This window comes from Vanellus vanellus, assembly GCF_965231255.1.
Source record: "Vanellus vanellus genome assembly, chromosome: 5".
Classification (NCBI taxonomy): domain Eukaryota; kingdom Metazoa; phylum Chordata; class Aves; order Charadriiformes; family Charadriidae; genus Vanellus; species Vanellus vanellus.
The window spans coordinates 56433671-56454833 of record NC_138910.1 but is presented as its reverse complement, the minus strand read 5'-3'; the positions used below and the strand labels follow the sequence as shown (position 1 = coordinate 56454833).

The following is a 21163-nucleotide window of genomic DNA, read 5'->3' as shown; positions in this document are numbered from 1 at the left end:
TATCTACATCAGCGTAGAGCAAGCGAGGGGACTTTTTTCCTCCTATTTTTCTTCAGTAAAGAACTGGCTTTTATGGGATATTGAACTTCATGTGACCAGTGATCTGATCTAGTATGGCAATTTTTGCTGCTGTCTTTGCAGGAAAAGCTCATGTAAAATGAAGGACAGAATGCAGGGAAGAGCTGGAGCACACGGAAAATTGGGTACTTTAAAATAGCAGGATAATAAGCATTTGCTAACATTGGGCTAATTTGCACATGATACCATTCACACAGAACTCCAATTTTGTAAAGTCATAAGACCTTGCTGGTTATTCCTTTATTGCAGACAAATTCACTATTCTGCTATTTTTCCTCTTGCCATTTGAAATGTACTTATAAAGTTAATACCGGCTAGGAAAAAAAATTAAAATAGAAATAGAGTTGAGTGACTTGGCTTAATCATTAAATATGTCACTCTTGCTGAGGGATGTGGAATTCATAACGTGCTACATTCAGAATGGCATGCTGTAACTCAATCTTTTTAAATGTTGCTGGCCTGAAGCTTCATAGACTAGTTTGAATTTTCAGGAAAAATGGATTTTTTTAAAGTAGTAAAAAACCCCAATCCCTTAATCTCTTCAATCATTAAACATTTTCTGAGAGCAAAAGTACTTGGAAATGTTTTTCCACTTGTTTCACACGTTTTGTCACACCTAAAATGGTTTTCATTTGAAAAAAAAAAAAAAGTAAAAAAAAAAAGAAAATCATGTACACGCTGTAGGTGATTAGATGTTTAGTGAGATCTGGTGTGTTTATTTTATTTTATAAATATTGGAAACAGCCGAGTGAGTTAAGCATTGGCTTCAGCTTCCGGGTAGATGAGCCAACCTTTTTCATGAGCCTGCTCCGCAGCCCAGGAGCGCTCCTTAGGCAAGGTTGTGCGAGCGGCACAGCCAGAGGTCAGACACATATAGCCTGTGAGTGGCAAGGGGCCACGTCCTAGAAGGGCAGCACGGCAAAACTGTTGCTTGTAGCCTACACCTTCATCCCATATTTCGATTAACACAGCCAGCCATGTGGATCCAATTGTAGGATTAGGGTCCGAATCTGGAGTAAAGAAAAACTCGGTGAAGAAATATGTCCCTGCACGGCACTCATTTTCCTTTCATTTCCCTAGTTCTAGAGTCAGCTTTATGTATAGGTAAAAGAGGCAGCTGTTGTTGCATTTGACTGATGGTGGGAAGAAAGAAAAACCAAACGGTAGCAGCCCGGTTTTCCCTGGCAGCATCCTTCTTGAGCGGGTTTTCTGGCTGCACGAACGTGTCCGTAGCTACGGCCACATTGTTGATATGAGCTAGGAAGGGTCAATGAGAGGAGGGAGAGCACAATTACAGGGTGTGACAAGTTAAAGTGGAGAAAGGTGATCTATGAAGGACACCATTAAGAAAGAAGAGAAAACAGCAGGTAAGATTCTGAAGATTAAACAGATGAAAAAGTAGAGAAAAATATGAACGGGAAAAAGGAAATGGAAATACAGGAATCAATGGTACCCCCAAAGATATTCGTGTTGGCATCTGAGGCGGCATTCGTGTTAGGCACGCAGGCATTTACGGGAAGTAAGAGGAGCAAGTGTGTATGTGTATGACAACGAATCTCTACAGGAAATGTGAGGGATTCTTGGAAAGACTGCAGGTGAGAGATAAGGTGTACTCAGAGATCTGAGCTAAAATTGAGAGCGGAGAAAGGAGATCACGGGAGAAATGCCAAAGACAAAAGACTGAAAAAAAAAGAAAAAAAAAAGTCATAGATATTTTGTAATTTAATAAAGAGAATTGTGCACTGGAGCAGAGAAGTCAATTCACAAAACAGAGAATTAAGATAGAATCATAGAAAAATTTAGATTGAAAGGGACCTTCAAAGGTTATCATCTGGTCCAATGCTCCACTCAAAGGGTCAGGACATCATGCAGAGAAGAAAATGCAATAGTGGGTTTCAGAGAATTTGGTTAGTTTATACCTGATTATGGACCAGATATTTGGAAGCCAAAGAAAGATATTTGATGTTCTGCTTCCAGTATATATTTCATGTGTTCTTTAAGTTGCAAAAAGAGTATATATAATTCAGGAATTTTTCATGTTTTACCTTTTAGAAAACTGTGGTAAGACTGTCAAATTCGAAGCATTAATGATCTGATTTGCATTTTTTGTAGATTTATGAGCTTGTACATACAGATGATGTGTGTGCATTTGAACGGAAGTGTATCCAGAGGGATCTTAAAACAACCAATACCTTTGAGTTGTTTAATTAGATCATACAAGGTCATGTTTCATTGACTTGAAAATCTGTTTGGAGCATATGATTCACTTTGGAATTGGAAAACAAATTAATTTTCAGTCCTACAAACACTTGAGGGCTTTAAAAAAGTGCTTGCTGTTGATGAACACATCCATTGAGAAATGTATGCTCTGTCTCGTCTGCCCTAAAAGGGATTTTCTACCTTGTCTCTTGTTGGCTGCTTCCTATTCGTTTTAACTGAGGTAGGCAAGTGCAGCCACTGTGCTGTCTAGTGTGAAACGGCTTCTGCCCTGGAAACGGTGCTTTGAAAAAACTCAGTCATTTGCAAGATTTTCTCATTTTGTGAAAACCATTGTGAATCTCTGCAACATACAAAAGTGACTGTATTTACATAACTTCATTGTCAGTCCATATTGAAACGAACTGAGAAATCCAGTAGGCTAGAAAATCATAGTTTTAATAGGGCCTATAGAGCTTAACTGAGAATGGTGACCTGAGAACAGAAAAATATAAAATATGAATGTGTGAACACACGTAACATGTTTATGCTGTGTGTATTTTGAGCTGTGTGTAGGATAGCTTTATAAATATCATGAATATGATCTGTATTTATGCTGTATGTAATTACACTTCTGTATTCCTACAGTATATGGTCTACATAATTTATTATCACTTCAAATATAAAAACCCAAGTCCTTTACCCTAAACTATCCACTTCTACAATTTTTTGTAAGGCAATTACTCCACCTGATGCGCGTTTTCTTTCCTATGTAAATAGCTGTGGCTTGCTATAGAGCAGATGTAGATGCAGAACACCTTAGACTTTGGACTGTGATTTTTCAGTCCAGTTCCATATCACTGGGAACGGCAGAAGATCATACCTCTTTTTACTTCAGCAGTGGTGTTAATTTCTCTCATTCCCTGCAATGTTAGGTCTTCTGCAGTGTGAAAAGTCTTCTAAATGATGTCTTTATTTATCTAAGGTTTCATACACTTAAAGCATCTTGAAGCCGGGAAGCGTAAGACCCGAACTAGCTTCACTTTTACTAGGTCACATAACAATCCCAATGGCAATGGGATAGCATGGACTTCGGCTGAGATTGCGTGTGCTTGCCATGGACTGCTGGCTGCCTTATTGAGGATTTCTTGGGTCATAGCATGGGTATGTGATTTAACTAGATTAAATCTAGCTTTTGTATGTCTTTATGTGCTACAGTTAACTTCTGTAGCTGTGCAGACATGTTCCCAATATAGCATTTAAATAGGTTTTTTTATTTGTTACTATAGGTAGTGATTTAGCATGATGTTCTGGCCTCACAAACAGGCCTAGTAACAGATTCTGAACTCTCTTTGTTAAGAAAAAATAATGCCCATAGGACAGTGACTACAGCCGTAATTGTATTGATCGTTATGATTCTCTGTAACAGTGTCATGTTGTTAACACAGCCAGACTCGAAGAATTACAGTGGTGGGAGAGTAATCTGAATCAAATCCACTGAATCTATTTCTAGCAGTTAATTATCAGTATAAATTAGCTGTCTATACTAGGCTTTTTTTCTTCTCTCTGAGACTGTTTATTGAAAACGCAAAGTTCATTGTCAGCCAGGGAAAGAGCATGCTTTCCTTAATCTGTTTCTCCCTACGCAATCAGCAAAAGTCCTTTTCTAAGGTAATTCAAATATTTTTTAAAAAGGGACCAGCACCCAGGCTAGCTTAACTTCTTTGAGATGCTCCTTGTACCTGAAAAAATCAGTGCGGGTACCTAAACAGAAGCAGGTTGGGCTTTACTGTAGTCACCCCAGAGTTTATTTCAAACAGTGCAAATGAGCAGACATAAAAATACTAAGCTTTATCACTTGTTCCTCCTATTAGCAAACACTGAATAATTAAGAGCTAGATGCTACAGGGAACAATTCATGTAAGAGCTTTTATGCAGTATATCACATAAAATTAATTTTGGTGCTGACTTTACCAGCTTATTTTTATTACTCAGCGTCCAAACAAACTCTTTATGTCCTTGAGAAGACCTTAGACCTGGGACTCATCAGTGATAATTAATTGCCAGCAAACTATAAAACTCCCAAGTCCAATCCAAAAAAAGCATTAAAGTGATTTTTTTCTTTATTAACTATTAAAATTGGAATTGTATATATGTATACATATGTCTATACAAAATTGGGAAGAGTTCTTTAGGTACCAGAGAGTTGTGCTGCCATTCAGAGGGACCTCAACAGGCTGGAGAAATAGGCAATCTTCAGGAGCCTCATGAAGTTCTGCAAAGTGATTCGCAAAGCCCTGCACCTGGGGACAAATAACCCCATCCACCAGTACGTGCTGGGGGCCAGCCAGCTGGAAAGCAGCTCTGCCATGCTGGTGAACAAATTGGGCATGGTCCAGCAGTGTGCCCTTGTAGCAAAGAAGGCCAACACCCTCCTGGGCTGTATGAGGAAGGGTGTTGCCAGCCGGTCAAGGGAGGTGACTCTTCACCTCTACTCAACACTGGTGAGACCACATCAAGTCCAGGTCTGGGCTCCCCATGTACAAGAAAGAAGTGAATGTACTGGAGCAGGTCCAGGAAAGGGCCGTGAAGATGATAAAGGCATTTGAAAATGTGTGATGAGGAGAGGCTGAGAGAGCTGGGGCTGCTTAGAAGTTGAAATGAAAGAAAAATTTAAAGGCAGGAGATAGCATTTCAAAGAAAAAAAAAAACACATTTAAACTTCTCCCCAATTCACCTGTTCCTTCCCCTTGAAGAACTGTATATATTGCCTGATCTTGTGAACATGACTTCTCTCATGCATGCAATTCTTAAGACCTGATTGTGTGTGAGGCTCAGCTGTACAGATATCCTGCTTTTTAATTTAAAATGCTGTATGTTATTAAATAATCCTTTATATCAGGAACAGGTGGGAAATCTGAGACATACTTGTACTGTAAAAGTTAAGAATATTTGGCTTCTTTGTTTTGTTCCCCTTGTATGTGGGCTTGGCAGCATTAATTCATGAAGGTTTAGAAGATTATGTGTACATGACAGCCCTGAGGATTTCCATCATTGTGATTTTCCTTCCAACTCTTTTTTTTTTGAAGAGCATAATGACCTATGACAACTAAGCTTTATTCTCTGTGGAGTCTGACATTGCTTCTGTTTAATGGATCCGACAGTTTGTGATACATCAGTACAAGACACTTTCTTCCCCACGTCAACCTAGGGTACCTCTTCAATATTTCCCATCTGTGCTGACCTGTGTGATCAAGAGGTCATGTCCTGAAGTCAAACCCAGAATCGAAACACTCACTTCTACCACGGGCCAGACTATTAATGTAACCCATTTAATTTACATCAAATTGGAACTTGACATTCAATTTCTCAGTCCAGAAGCAATTATTTTTAAAGGAACATGCCAACAATATTGCTTGCCTTAGAATAGCGAAAGTTCAAAAGGGTAAAAAACATTTCACACCATAAATAAAGAATTGATTATACTTGAAAACAAAGTTTGTAATTACTACTGACATTTCTGAGCGTAGATGAGGTGCCTTTTATGCTTTAAAAACTGATGTCATTTATGCCACTGGCATTATGGGAACCTTATGTAAGGGTCTGAAATAGTCCTTTGCTGGTATTTTAAGGATCAAGAGGAAAACATGAATATGCTGCACACTGCTTGGGTCAAACACATATTTTTTGCCAAGCGAGGGTGCAAAATTAATTGTGGGTGCTTAGCCTTTAGCAGAACAGGAATTCCTCTGCCTCCTTTCACCGCAATAGCTCCATCAGCAGGACCACTGGCATAATCAGTAAAACCCAGTACTTTGGGATGGAAAATTATGTTATTCTTCTTGCGTGAAAGCCAACCCTCCAAGTTGCTAACAGATTTTAACTATGAATAGCTCTGATCTGGGTCATCAAATTACTCTTCTGTACTTAAAACCATAGTGCTCGTTTTTTCCATAGCTCTTACGGTCCTGTGGGGACTTTGCATGACTGGCCGAAGACCAATATCCCTGAACTCCACATGGAAGATTCTGCTAATCCAACTGTGTGGTGTAAAAGCTAAAAATTGATGTTAAGGATTTGGACTAGCAAACAACGTTCATCACAAAGCGTCTGAGAAATAGCGTCTTCCAGATCAAGGCTGTAATGACTGCGTTGAAATATCAGCTAAAACTAGGTTTTGCTAATGTGTAGCACATGCTACACATAGACAGTATTTCATGCTCCCTCTACTGGCTAATAGGTACAGAGGAGTACAGACAACGTAGTTCTCTAAGAGCTCTTGTATCTCTCAGTGCTCCGCTGGTGCCAAAATGCTGATGCTAGTTCAAGCAAATTGCATATTTTCACATATTAGGGCAGCTGAATATACTTTTTGTTTGGGGGGGGGGTCTATTACAAATATCAGTTTACCAAGTAAAGCCCTTTATCAAGGGTGAATAAGAATGCTGTCCCACTGCTGTGGGTTATTTGGGGATGTTTATACGTGAGAAATGGTATTTCAAAGGCGTGTAAAAATCTGTGAGTGCGAAAACAGAGTAGCTAAGCTACATAAAAAATGTAACCTCTACAAGAACGAAGTGATGAATGGCATTATACCATTTATATTTGATTCCACAGCAAGATAACAGCAGCCTACATACTTTAATCTTAAATAAGTTTACTCGTGCATCTTGACTTTTTATCTGAATAAGGCCAATATTGCTTTCATAACAAATACATACAGGTTTGGCATGCAAACATCACACATTTCCCACTGTCAGAAGCCATGCAATTAAAATAATTAATTAGTAATGGAGGCCAGCATAAAGTCTGCTTATTAACAAGCTTACGCATGGCATGCTGCAAATCTTGCAGAAAGGAACGAAGACAAATCTTTCATTCTTACCACAAAACAATCCAGCCATAAACCTGTCCACTTCAAAATAGAAAACATGAAAGTTGTGGACCTTTTTAATTAGTGATCAAAGAAAGGCTTTCTATAAACAGAGCAATAAAGTACTCTGAGGCAGCTATTATGTATGTGTTTACGTATAGATGTATATATAGGTGTATTAGCACATATGTGTGTGCGTACACACATTTATACATACATGCATACGGTTCAGAACTACTTGCCCATGTGCTAATTCTGACTGAACTCCTCCAGCTTCTCCGATGTCACTCCTGAGTTCCTCCATTAGAGGGGAAAAGAGAAGTAATGCCTCTTAAATGTTTGGTTGTATAATTTACTTTATTTCCAATAAACTGGTTTTTAATGGCGTTCACAATGGTGAGATTATTAAAGCTGTTTTCGAAATCATCTGTTAAGTAAAATATTGAACTATTAAATTGTGTCATTTTGTTTATCACTTGACATTTGGCCTTAAATATTCCATAAATTTGAATGTATTGAGGAAGTAAAATATATTAGTCCCATAACACAGGTCTTCTCTTTACTGTCTACTTGTTAAGCACTTTCTCCAGATTAGTGAAAACTGTACAATGTGTAGATTTAAGGAAAGTTTGTTTCTGTTTGAGGAAAAGTTGTGCGTCTGCTTGATTTTGCAATTTGACTGTAATTTGACGAGAATGATGTAGGCTTATACAACACAATGCTAAAAAGCATATGCTGTAAAGTAGCTCCTGAGATGGGTAATCAAATTCTTAAGGAGATGAGCAAAGTTCCGCTGTCAGTTTAGTATGTGCAATACCTTTGATTTCAGTAGGGTTTGTGCGTGGTTACTATGACTAAGACCACACTTTAAACGCTACTTTTAGTAGTGGTTGTCTTTGCCATTGGATCTATGTGTGCATGCAAGAAACACCTCTCTTTGGAAAAACAGATAGGATTATCTGTAATGCCAGAGTGTGCTAGACACGTAGAAGTAGCATTAGGTTGTATATCAGGAGATATAATACAGCAGATTCTGTTTATATTAGGGAAATAAAGATCACCTTTTTTTTCAACAACAGGAAGAGTAGGGCAAAACGAATCCTGTGTTCGTCTCCGGGCTGCATAGCACGTTGCTGGGCTGGGGCAAAGCAAGCAAGAAATGAAAAGGCCAACAGAAGTGTTCAACAGAGTGTTCAACAGAAAAAGGTGGAGCTGAGCAGGTTCATAAGCTCAGCTAAGGGGTGACAAAACTGGATTGTAGGAGACTATAAATATCTGAGGTACGCCAATTAAAAACGCTAGGAAAGTTTTATTCACAGTATTAAGAAAGAAATCAAAAAGGTAAGTAGGCAGAGCCTGAAGAAAGCCCCAGAAGGAAAATTCTTACTGGATATTTAGACTAGTTTAAACAAGTAGTCAATCATATGATGGAATGACCCACCAGGAATAAATGTCAGGAAATAATAGGTGCTTGAAAAGCAGTATTCCTGCTGCCAAATTATATACAGTTGTCATCTTTTTTTTCTTTTTTTTTTTTTTTTTTAAGCACTTTCTGCCAGGTACTGGACTTAGAGATTCCTTAAATCTAAGGACATTTTCTGTCTGTGTGTTGCAAGATCTGGGAGCTTATGGATGAAAAGTCGTTCATCCCCTCCTCCTTCCCTTCAAGGAAAAAAGCTTTTCAGGCTAAAAAGTGTTTATGTGTAACACTGTTTAACACAGAGAGATGTGCCAGATTCAAAATATCCACTGCTTGCAGGCTCTGTCAATCATGTCGGACTGCATTATGCAACTTAACATACTGGTGTAACTAGAGAAAATAGATCATAGTAATGATGGGTCAGCCATGAAATTTTAAAGCATAAAACTCTCTACATGTTCTGAAAAAAATATTGGTAGATGCTTCCTAGTGTTTTATTTTCATATATTTCTAACTAAAAAAAACCAACCCAAAACATCTGGACATTTGTACCTTCTTTTGGCGCTGAATAATGCAGAAGTAATGGCTGCAATTTCTTTACATTTCCAGTACAACTTGCAACAAGAAAAGGAGAGATATTTCACATGTAATACATATTTCTTATGAAAAAATATACATAGATCTATCAAGGCCCCAAATATCATGCTCAGAGCTGCAAACAAATTGTTAGGTCTCGGGACTGATTCTGTAAAATGCTGTCATGAAAAGTTCAAGGGCTCCTTTCTTAAAGATCATACTTTTACAAAATTTTAACATAGCTCATCATTGCCAGTAAAAATACTCTTCCATCAAAAGGTTCTCTTGTGCAATAGGAATAATAGGGACAAGCTGAAGTTTTCAATAAAGTTCTATTTTATTTCATTAAAGAGGGTCCTCTGCATAGTTAACATCCATCCTAGGTTCGTATTTTGTATGTAGGATCTGAAACTATCTCAGTCTCTACTTGGAGCACATTAAATATGGTAACTGGATCTGATAATGATGTACAAATACATCCTCCATGGGTTGTTGTGAGACTCTGCTGTTCATAAGGTTATGTCATACTTTATGATCATATTGGACCTTAGTCTTTTTTTCTATGTTTCTGAAGTGGGGATAATGCTTACAGTAACGATATATGGCTGAATTTGCTTGTATTCATGAAATGTTCAGATTTTAGTGAGGCTAAACCCAAGCTGCAGAATATTGTGGTAAATACAGAAAGATCATCAAGTGGTATCAATATCAGAAATACATGCTGCTGTTTTCTGAAGTGTCTTCTACTGAATCGGAATTCTTTAAGCAGTGATAAACACTAGGTAACCATTACAACAAGATTTGGTGCATTTAAACAATCCCTTTTGCAGTCTGCTGCCACGCAGGGGAGCAAGTTAAGTCATAAGAAGATAAATTTTTGCAAAAAATGGTATTAGGCTTTCACAAAGTAGCTCAAGATATAGGCATTAAGGAAAGAGCTGTCATGAATAACACAAGTCAGCCTTAGGTGCTGTGGTGATTTATATGGCCGAAAAATGTAAAAATTAGACTTTGTTGCACTAAATAGTATTCCTTACAGTTGTTGAAGAGGAACACTACCTGCAGTAGAAATGAAATAGAAACGTCCCATGAGTTCTGCAATGGAAACAGATGAAGGTATGGCAAAATCAAAAATTCCTCCACATACGGCCTAATTTCAGTGCTGCCATCAATGTTTTGAGGTATGCTTCCTTCATATGACCTTTATGTTTCAGAGTGTGCAAATTGTGAGTTCAACCTCAGCTTTCCTTCTGGGAGACTGTCCAGAGATAGACTAACCTAACAATGAGTTTGGTCTGGGAGCTAGGCATGTGAGAAGGCATTAGTGCTTAGGCAAAGAAAGCGGTTTTATCAATAGTGAACAAAGAGACAAGCAAGAAACCGGTGAGCATGCTGCATTCTTCGAGTCTGAGACCATTTGCAAAGCTGTCTGCCTCTTTCCCTGGAGTAGTCCACAGGCCAGGGCTGAAGGACACGCTCTGTCATTCAAAGAGAGTATCTTGAACAGTTCCAAAAATTGAGAAAAAAAGAGGAGAAGGAAGAGCTCCGTGACAAAAGTAGAGGAGGATGAGAAAACTGAGAAGGAACAAATTCTGATGACGATGTGAACAACTCCTTACCAGGATGCTACTGATTGAAGAAATGTTAAATAGTATTGAAGGATAGAAAAAAGCCTTTCTTTCAAGTAGATATAGCAAATATTCTTTCAAGTACAGATAGCAAAAGTACTTTAAAGTCCTAATTGTCTCTTTTTTTTTTTTTTTTTTAAGGGTTTTTACAAGGCAGCAAGTGCCTGCCATTCTCTGAGGGCATCCTGTGTTGGTAGAGTCCTTGCCTGCACTGGTCTTGTAATGCTGGAGCTGCTAGAGCCTGGCTGGAAGCAGTGAGAGAAGGTCCTCCTCCTTCCTCCCTGTGCTTCTGAACACAGGAATATATGGAGATCACAGATTCTGGAACAGAGATAGGGCAGCACTGTAGAAATATCTCTAGGAAAGCAGTACATACTTTCCCATGCTTAGAAATTAGTGACACTTCTTCATGTTTTGCTGCGCAACTGCCCAGCAGCACAAAGTCGATTTTGTAAGGGAACCTTTCACGGCAGTCTAATAGTATAAAAGGGATCCTGTACTAATTGTGAACTGAATTTAGGTGGAAAAGATGTATGTTTGCATCCCTGTTACACCCTCTCTAAAGTTCCAGAGTGGTAAGATGCCTATAAATACATCAAGCCCTGTTTTTTTCAGCATTTCACATGTGTAGTACTGGTATTTGGAATGTGTCCTTCAACCAGCTAACCTTGAACGGGTGCTTGATAGTAGCAGCATTTTACTTCTTGAACCTTTGCTTTTATGGGAATAATAATTAGGTAACAGTGCCTCCAGACCTGTTAATTTTGAACTTGAGTGCTTGCCCTGCCTGCGGGAGAAGCCTGAGTCCCACTGAAAAGATGAGAGGTGCCCTTGACAGCTTCTTAATTTAAAAAATTGTCTTTTCTCCTTGCATCTCTTCCTTTTTTATCCTCGTTCTTTCCTTGAACAGTCTTTTCTTCTTCTAAGGTCTCAGAATCAAGAGAAAATAACCTTTTAAACTTGATGATGGGCCATGAAATAAAGTGAATTAACCTGGTGTAATGGAGGAATGATTGACTACCGTGGTGTGAACAGCTGAAGGACAGACAAGGAGGTCAAGGAAAAAATAAAATTTGGAGTTTGGGGACAAGATGAGAACTCTGCTGTTGATCCGCTTGATTTCATTTTTGTAAGACTCACATGGCTTTATATATCTAAGAAAGATGGCAGCTCTTTGATCATTGTACTGATGGTTAAGAAGGGGATTTAAAAAATAAAGAAGCAAAAAATATATGTATGTATTTTAAGCTTCCCAAGTTAGCGATAATGTGCCTACTATCCTACCCATTACTCACAAATAATATTTACATCTGTGTAACACTGTCCCAGGCCAGGGGAGAGGAGTACGGCTGGCTGAGACGCAGTCTGCCCTGTCATCTGCTGGGTGGTCTGCCAGTCTCAGCACTTAAAGATGTGCAGGGAAATGGAAGCCTGGTGCCCTGTGTGCTTCTGCGTTTCCCTCACCCCAGCTTAAGTGCAGAATGAGAGTCCAAATGATTCCGGTTTTAAGCACTGGTCCTATGGTGTTCAGAGTTCAGTATCTGGGTTGAAGTTTTCTTTGGTTAGCTGAGTGCTCGGTACTCTCCCGTACTGGCCATTTATCTGCCTCATCTTCTGGTTCCAGGAGACAGTTTCTTTCCCCCATGCATATGCCAGAAATTCAATACACATACGACACCAGTCTGATCATATCATTTTCACTTGCAGCAGTCCAACAGACTGGGAAAAGGGCCAAGGGGATTTAAAAGGGAAAAACAGAAAACAAGACAAATGAAATGGCCAAAACCCACTTAGAAACTCATTATGCCAAAGCAAGCAGCAGTGCTGGTGGCACAACTGGCACCTAGCGGATAACAAGACACCAGAAGTGGTAAGGTCCTCAGCAGCCAGCGCTCGTCTGCATGTCAGCAGGCAGCAGGCACCCTGCCTACAAATGGGTTAGTGGGCTTTACTCCTCTTACACTTATTCTGCTGAAGCAAAATGGATAGTCCTCATCCCTGCTAGCATCACTGTCCCACCCGCCTGGGGACCACGGGCAGCACTGCTTTCGAGGCACTGGGAGCTTTGCACGCTCACCCCTCCTTGGGCTCAGTTCAAAGCTGGAATGTGTCACCTGATGGACCTTGCAAGTTCAGAGGCTCTTTAATTTTGACATGGTGTTAAGTTTATTACAACCTGATGAAATGAGTCACTACCAAATCCGTAGCTCTGCCCTCCTCCTTTCCCATGTTTTCATGAGGATAGTGAAAAGTTTAACCTTTCAAATAACAGTCTTTTTAAAAAACGTGCCGTGCTAGAGCAATGCAATATATCCATGACATGAAAGGACACAGTTCTAGGGTAACTACCGCCTTTAGCTACCAGTAACAAATCATAAGCCCTTGAAAAGAAAGCCCAATCTATTAAAAGTACTGTTGTGCTAGAGGGCCAGAGACCAAGGCAATAAAAAAAATCTAGGGCTTGCTACTGCCGAAACAGTGAGACCTCTTGAAATCTGAGTATCCCCGAACTCTTTGATTTAAAAGGGAGCCGGAGAAGTTTAAGCCTTCGTAAAACCCGCACAGGAATTTTCTGTCTTGGATCTGGGAAAAGGCACATATACAATGGCCTCAAAGAGTTCCTAGCTGGGATAAAGTTTCCAGACTGGGATTTTTGTCTGTTATTTTTAAGAATCAAATTGTGTAAATAATTTTGCTTGCAGGTTTGTTCCTTCTAAGACTTTTAGTAGGACTACTGACTATTTTTCAAGTCACCTGAACAATCACCATCTATAACAAAGTACTGCCAGATAATATTTATTCCTTTCTCCCAGCTGGGCGGGGAAATATTTTATCCCGACATAGGCATATGTTTAGGTTCCATTATCTCCTCCCTTGTGGCTAAAAAGTGTAGTCCGAAAGGTAGATACTTTGAGTTTTTCAGTTGGATTGCAGTAATTTGTTTGCAATCTTATCCAGTGAGTTCAAAGATGTCATTTTATGCTTGTTACAAAATTGGCAACTGTCTTCAATGTAATGACATCTTTCCATTGATTTCAATGGCTTTTGGATCAGGCCCTCACAATGCAGAGTATGGGGACTATTATTTCTTCACATTACCCTGATCAGTGAGGTAAGATTAAAATGTTAAGATTAAAATACTGAATGTGATGAATGTGATGAATGTGATCAATTAAAGAAGACTTTGTCCCGTTTCAGTAGGAATCTGAGGCTTTATACCTAAAGCGTATACAACTATTCAGGTGTTAAGGCTGGAAGAACTCCTGACCTACAGCTGCAGAAATGTAGGACTTTGGCTGTCAATGAGATGTACTGATACTCAGATGAAAGAGTTTGACCTTTTTTTTCCATCTGACTGTTAGTTCATATACATTAGATAAGCACCCAGTGACCCTGATCAGGGATTGATCTGCTACCTTGAATCGTACTGCTGCTGTCAACTCTCATCCTAAATCTTCCTTAATTCCCATTTAAACATGTGGGTTATTTATTATGAATTTGGCTGTAATTGGAGAAATTACTAGTTACCATCGGAACTGAATGTTTCCATTCCACCTTATAGGCTTTTTTCAACACTTCTGATATCCAAGGAGGCTGAGGTTCATTTTGGGTACTTTCCATTTCCAGATTACCTGAAGGATGGAGAAGGGCGAGGCAGAAACATGCAGCACTACTGGGAGGACTGGGGAGGTTGGCTGCATTGTAGCTAAGGGCTGCTAGAGCAAAGCCTGCGAGCCTAGGATGCTGAGTGCCACTTAGAGCAACCCTCCTGTTTTCTGTGTAAATATGTAAATTGCTTGCCTACATTGTATCTCACACAGGCTAGCAAGAAAACAGTTTAAAATTTAGGCCCCGCTCAAAAACAAAGGCAGGGAAGGAGCTGACAAGAGAAGCAAGATTAACCTCGTTTCGCCATTACTTTGCAGCATGTTACGAAATGACATTTCACATGCAGCTTCTGCAGCCATCCCTGTTAAAGATTATGTTCTTCCTGCATCCATCTGTCTGGGTACACTTTTTGGTAAGAATAACTATTTTGATTTTTTTTTTTCTAATGGAAGTTATATATAGCATCCAACAGGTATGTGGATAACTAAAGTTACACAAGGTTTTAAAAAATGTAATGTTATTTGCGTATAAAGTCAGCAGAAATGTCAGGGTTTCCAAGACTTTTCCCAGCCATACTTTGGGGAGTCCTGCATTGTGATTTAGGTGCATACCTATTGACAAAAAAAAATTATTTATGATTGATACATTAAAATAGATTCTGACACTCTTTTTTTCAGACCAATTAGAGTCTGCCTACATGGGTCCACTGACTCTCTGGGGAGTAAAAGAATCCTCCATGCGAATGAAACCAGCAGAATCACATCCCAAATCAGGCAAATAAACCAGGTGAAGGCAATTGACAAGGAAGTGGGAGGATAAAGGATGATGATTAAAGAAGGAAACACCTTCTGGGTTGCTGGGTGGAGCACAGGAGTTTTTAAATAAGGGCAAGAGGGGAGGAAAAGAAACTCGAGAGCTGGATATCACTGGAAGGAAGTGAAGAGAAAGTGGCACATGACAAGGTAAGGGTGCTTAGGACAGCCTGGGAGATATCGCAAGCCTTAGTAGAAGCCTCACATTTTACTCTCTTAGGCAGAACAAAAGTACAACAGCAGCACTTAGTGACAGGATAGGGAAGGACAGTTAAGGGAAAGGGATGGAACAAAAGCAAAAAAAGTCTCAATGCCACTTTGAAGAAAGATAAATTGGGAATTCAGAGTGAAAGCTATGCTTTCCATGTACTTTCGTATCTTGTTGGAGGCGTCAGTCATGTAACACACTGGGAGACACAGGAAAGTTGGTAAGCTGCTCAGGAGATGAATGGAATGAGAAATTGAAGACTGGTTAAATTAATCTATCTGTTAAGTATTTTTTTCCTACAGAAGGAAAAAGGGAATGGAGTTGACAGGAAAATACTGTAAACCCAGATGTGTACGCTCCAAACCCAACTTGTTTGTGGCTGTGCTAAATACCGAATCTCAACACATCTTTTTTAGGATTATGAGTATCTGTAATTTCAATAGGGTTGGGTTTTTTTTCCCTTAAGAACACAGATATGCACACAACTTGAAATTATTTTTCATTTAACCTGTAGAATATCACCAACAGACTACACTGCCAAGTTTAGACAAAATGTTGTCTTGTGCTCAGATGAAGTGTTTCTGCTGGTCCTTTCCCACCACTCCCCAGTGCTTCTGTACGGAATTACATGAGGACAGAAACACTGCAAGCTTGAGGGTTTTGTTTCATGGTTGTTTTATGAAAATACTCTCATTTTTATTATTCATTGTTTTTATTCATGTAACAATATCTGTGCACAGTGAATTTCAGATTTGTGATAAAACAGCTGCTAACTGAAGTTGATGGCATAATTCCAGAAATGGTGGTGATGAGTGATGAAGCTTTGCAGCCAACATGGTGGAAGAGACCATGTCCCCCTCCTGCAGCCCCAGGGGCCCTGCTCAGAGCCTGCTGCTCTCTTGCTACGTCCACAACTTATGCGATCAACCCCCTTTTATTCCATACGACGTGTGTATGGTGACCACCAGAGGGACCCTTTGCACTGTGGCACCTTAAAACACGACTTATTTTAAAGATTTATTTACAGCCAGGCCTAAACAACAGGGTATCGCAGCACATCATTTCCTAAGCTTTCACCAAAGGCATCTTACCGGTAAAGCCTGGCTTACAGCTACAGATATAGCCCTCGGCCTTGTCGTAGCTGAAGGCTGGCGGCAGGCCTGGGACGCTGCCGTAGCGGCCGGCCCAGGATCGCTCCACGCAGTCACCGCCGGCGAGGCAGGGGCTGCTGCTGCACTCCCCGATGTCCTCCTCACAGCGGGAACCTGCGTAGCCTGCGGAAAGAGCCGCGAGGAGAAGGTGTTTGATCGATGCCTTATCTGTTCATTCCAGACCCGAAAATATTAATGCGATTATTAGGTGCACTGGGTTTCAGACTCTGTCGTGTGCTAAAAGATTTCCTCCGCTTCTTGGAGGTGCGAAGATTTCCTTGCAGCTCTCTGTTGGGGCTCTGCAGCAGGATGTTGCTATGGCTATTCTGTGTCAGCTAGCTGAGCTTTGCCATGCTCCACGGCCTTTGGTAATTTTGGGGAAGTAAGGTGGAGATCTCTTTGGTAACAAGGTGCTGCATTGTGGTGTAGACACACTCTCAGGTTGTGTGAAGTTTTCCTTTTGCACCACCCTTGTATGACGGAGGAGGGCAGGGAATATAAATTATTTGGGTTTTGTCAAGTGCTTTATCTGGAGTTTGAAGTGCCACAAAACTCCCGTTTCTGGAAAACGCTAAGGGTTCTGCCTAGTTTTTCCATTTCTGATGCACCAAGAACTGTGTAGTCCAACAACACTGTAGCATTTACTCCTCACAGTGCGCCGTGCCCCTGCGTCCTCAGTAAGGGCATGGACATTAAACTCTCTAGAGACTTCTTCTAGTTAGTCCATGTGCTGAGACATTCATGGAATCTCTCGAGAGGGTCTGTGTCCCCACTGGGGGTGTAGCAGCCTTTTCGCAAATGGCTGGATATGCAAGAATTGCTGGTAGAGGAGAACACAGCCCAGCGCATTTCACCCTACACTGCTAGACAGAAGAACTTGCACTGGTGATATGAAGGACACCAGTTTCCTAATGTAAGGCCTAGTTTAATTTTTGATTCCTAACCAGACAACATTTTGCATTGAAATGTAAGCTTTTAGACTGGTTTAAAGGTCATGTTAATGAAGACTAAAAAAGTGTCAGCCACGGTAGTGATTTATGTATCACACGGGTTGAAGGATTAAGCAACTGGGAGGTGGATCCCAACTTTGACTTATCTCCTGTCTTGACTCCATAATACTGGCACTTTTGGTTTTGCCCACTTTTGCTGTTCAGGGAAATCAACCCTTAGCTGGAAAGCGAGCTACTTATCCACAGAGCTCTGACTCATGATGGGTGAAGCCCATCTAAACGCAAGCCCATACAGTATTTTTAAGGTCACGTAGCTTCAACTTTTTATTGTATCAGCAAAAAAAATAAGGACATATCTACTACACAAGAAGAGAGTGTGTTTATAGGAGAACTTAGAGCTTACCTGGCCAGCAGTGGCATGTGTAATTCTCAGCGTTGTCCTCGCAAGTGCCGTTATTGTAGCATGGTTGCGACCAACATAAGGGAGTTAGGGTCTCACAGTGTAGGCCCATAAATCCGGTATCGGTACAGTTGCAGCTGTACCTGCAACACAGAATGCAATGTTCACTCTAGCTGGAAGTCAGGAGATCTGGGCTTTGTTCCCAAACTCACGCAGGCTTCTTGTGCAGCCTTGGCTAGCAGCTTGCACAGTTGAGACCAGACTGGAGACCACCATCTGGTGCTCTAGTAGAAACCGCGGAAACTGGGAACCAACAATGAGCTTTTTCCTGAAATATGTGGCTTTGTCTGGGGAGAAAACCTGCTTGTGAATTCAAATTGGTTTTGGCAGATCATTTCTTCTAAGAACTATTGATTTTATTTTTTTTTTATTTTTTGGGGGGAAAAAGGTTTCTGTCATTTCCAACGCAATTTATGTAGGCTTAACATTATTTGGAAAAGGGGAGAGGCAGTAAGTGTGTTAGTATCCCTGTCTCTTGGGCTGATAGAAATTGAACTGGCAAAAAACATAAGGTAATTTCTGTTTCTCAACTAAGCAATATTTTCTCTTTGAAAAACAATATTTTATTGATAGGTTAGATCAAAAATATCAGTTGCTTGCACAGCTCCAATAATAACAGTAATACAAGCTTCCTGTTGATATCAGTTACTATTATGGGTTTAGAAGTAAACTAACTAGTATATATAAGTGAACAATGTGCAGGTAATCAGTAATGTCTGGGGGTGTTTGTGGTTTTTTTTTCAGGTGAGCTAATTACTATAAAATAGATAACTCCTATGCTTGGGTCATAAGGTATAAGGTCAACTTCTGGTGTCATAAGAAAAGGCAAAGTGTTGCAAGATAACTATGTTAAATGTGTATGCTCGGATGATCTTTGTTTAATAATTATTATCAGAAACAAAAAATTATTCATATAGTGTTTTATTTTAAATTAAAATGATACAGTGATTATTGTACAATTGAAATCACGGGGGATCTTGTTGAGCAAGAAATAAGTACACTTATTTGATCATTTCTGTGCTTAATACCTAAGTCTTAGAATTAGAGTAAGTACATGGAGAGAAAGCGAAATTGTTGAACCTAAGGGAACATCAGAGAACAACTGGCTCCTGCAGTCTAACAGACCAAAAAGCGTAAACTTTTTACTACGCCATTTAAGTGTATATAAGCAGAAACTTCTGGCAGGCCGGTTTATTACTAGTGTATGGATTATTCTTAAATCAAAATCAGAGATGACTTAGACCAGGTGGCATTTGAATTCAAGATATAAAAAGTAATGAGGAAGATGTGAATCAGAAAAATAACTTTCATTCCAAGGTATGTTCTCAAAACAGAAGTCTCTCTCTTTTGCTGTGCTTTTCATACGTTTCCTCCATGTGCCTTCAGTTTGGTGCTGTTCAGCTTTGTGCTGAAAGATATTTTTTTTTATTTTTATTTTTATTTTTGCCTTAGTCCATGCTTCTTTTACCCTTTAGTCCAGAATTACAGAGCAGTGAGGAATATTCACAACTCACTGCTTAATGCGAAGCCCCACCTGTGTGCCTTTTTTCTCGGGTACCTTTAAGTGTTTGACATTGCTGTCAACCTTCAGGGATTCTGGAGGGTGCCCTGCTTGTGAGCAGGCAGATGGCTTTTTCTTTCAAGAGTGATACTTTTAGACACTCTACCTAACATATTTTTGGGGGCTTCCTGTTTGATGTTCTCACAATATGCAGTAAGCAATGCGTGCAGATGTTCTTTCCTATGCAATCAAAAAAGCACTGAAGATCCTGGGAACATTTCCTGTGGAAAAAAGGCGTGGAGCATGCAGAGGTATCCTCTGTGCCTGCGCACGCCAGTCTTTGTAGGTTCAACTAAGGCACCTCTGTAAATCATTGAATTTAAATAAGAAATCTGCAATAATGTGAAACTGTTGTGTTGGTTTTGTGTTTTTTTTTTTTTTTTTTAAAGAGATCAAGTTCTACTTTGTTGCATTCATGAAACCTCACTGAAAGAATCAGTCTGAAATTTGGGAGGGAATTTGGTTCTGTATTTGTATTTATGGCTTTAAATGCTAAGTGTCTCCTTGTACGTTTCTGTGCACAAAAGCCTCAGATGTACTGCAGCATTTATCAGAAGAGGAAAACTACTGCTTAAAGACTACAATTCTTCATTTAACCCAAAAAATACACAAAAGGAAGGAAATTGCTAGACACCCTTCTGTTTTGAATTGCTTTGTTGTCCGACCCTTTTCATCATGTAACAAATGTGGAAAGAGCTCCAATCATTCTCCAGCTACCCTGCGGTATTACAAGCCAATTAAAATTGCTCTTAAGTGTACCTCAGCTTTAAAAGCTGGGAGAAAAATGAGTAGGATTAAGTCTGGCCTGAATGAGCATCCCAGTTGCTCGCCTCGCGCACGTATCCTCAAAAGGCTCGCGGGTTACTGAGTGGGTGTGCTGTGAACTAGTCAGGTGCGAGGTGACCTCCCTCTCCCCGCCGTCATGCCTTAGCTACACGGGAAAATAGTAAATGGCTTTGTCCCGTTCAGAGTCATTCAACGCAGCTGAAAAGGAGCTCCGCAAGGTTGGTGCCGTGTCACCACGCCTGTACAAAAGCTCATTCCCAGAACATGAGCTCTTTCCCCCTCTCATTCAAGGCAAGCAGGCCTTTTGCTGACTTTTGAACTATTTTTTTTTTTTTTTTTGGGGGGGGAGAGGGCACTAAAATCTTCAAAACTGCTTTATAAAAAGTGGAAAATATACAATAGAGGACAAATACTGGCAAGAGGAGTGTCTGCATGAATACACTTCAAACTGAGCTTATACATGTATTTACAGTTTGGGAATCTCATGCTGAGTATGTAAAGCCAGTATCGGTCCATGAATACCAGAGCTCTGGCTGCTTGGGCTGCACTTGGACCTCTGTGTAGGGCTATTAACAGTAGGTGAAGCAGCTCACTTTTCTGTTGCCTTGTATTCTCTTTTTTTTTTTTTTTCTTTGCCCATGGACTGAAGGTTGTTTTGAATAAGGAGCTGTTGGCCTATATGCCTGTAAAGTTCCTGACACATTTCCTAATGATAACTATTACTATGGATACTATTATCACAGCTTTCCTCTGCCTCTTCTTTTTCTAATGCTTCTGTCTGTCAGTGTGGGCAGCTGCTGTTGGTAAATTCAATTTTATGCACTCTTACATCTCTCTTGGAAACTAAAGTTTGAG

The 21163-nt window shown here is 40.0% G+C and overlaps 1 protein-coding gene across 1 annotated transcript in view; it reads right to left on the bottom strand.

The window, feature by feature from the left end:
- Window positions 1-21163, bottom strand: part of CRB1 (crumbs cell polarity complex component 1) — a gene marked incomplete at its 3' end in the record, with an annotated part of 110729 nt that overhangs the window by 47159 nt on the left and 42407 nt on the right. The window contains exons 4-5 of the mRNA XM_082483578.1: window positions 17905-18044; window positions 16492-16674 (exon numbers count right to left, since the gene is read on the bottom strand). Of these exons, the coding sequence (XP_082339704.1) occupies window positions 16492-16674; window positions 17905-18044 (323 nt within the window). The remainder of the gene's footprint in view (window positions 1-16491; window positions 16675-17904; window positions 18045-21163) is intronic.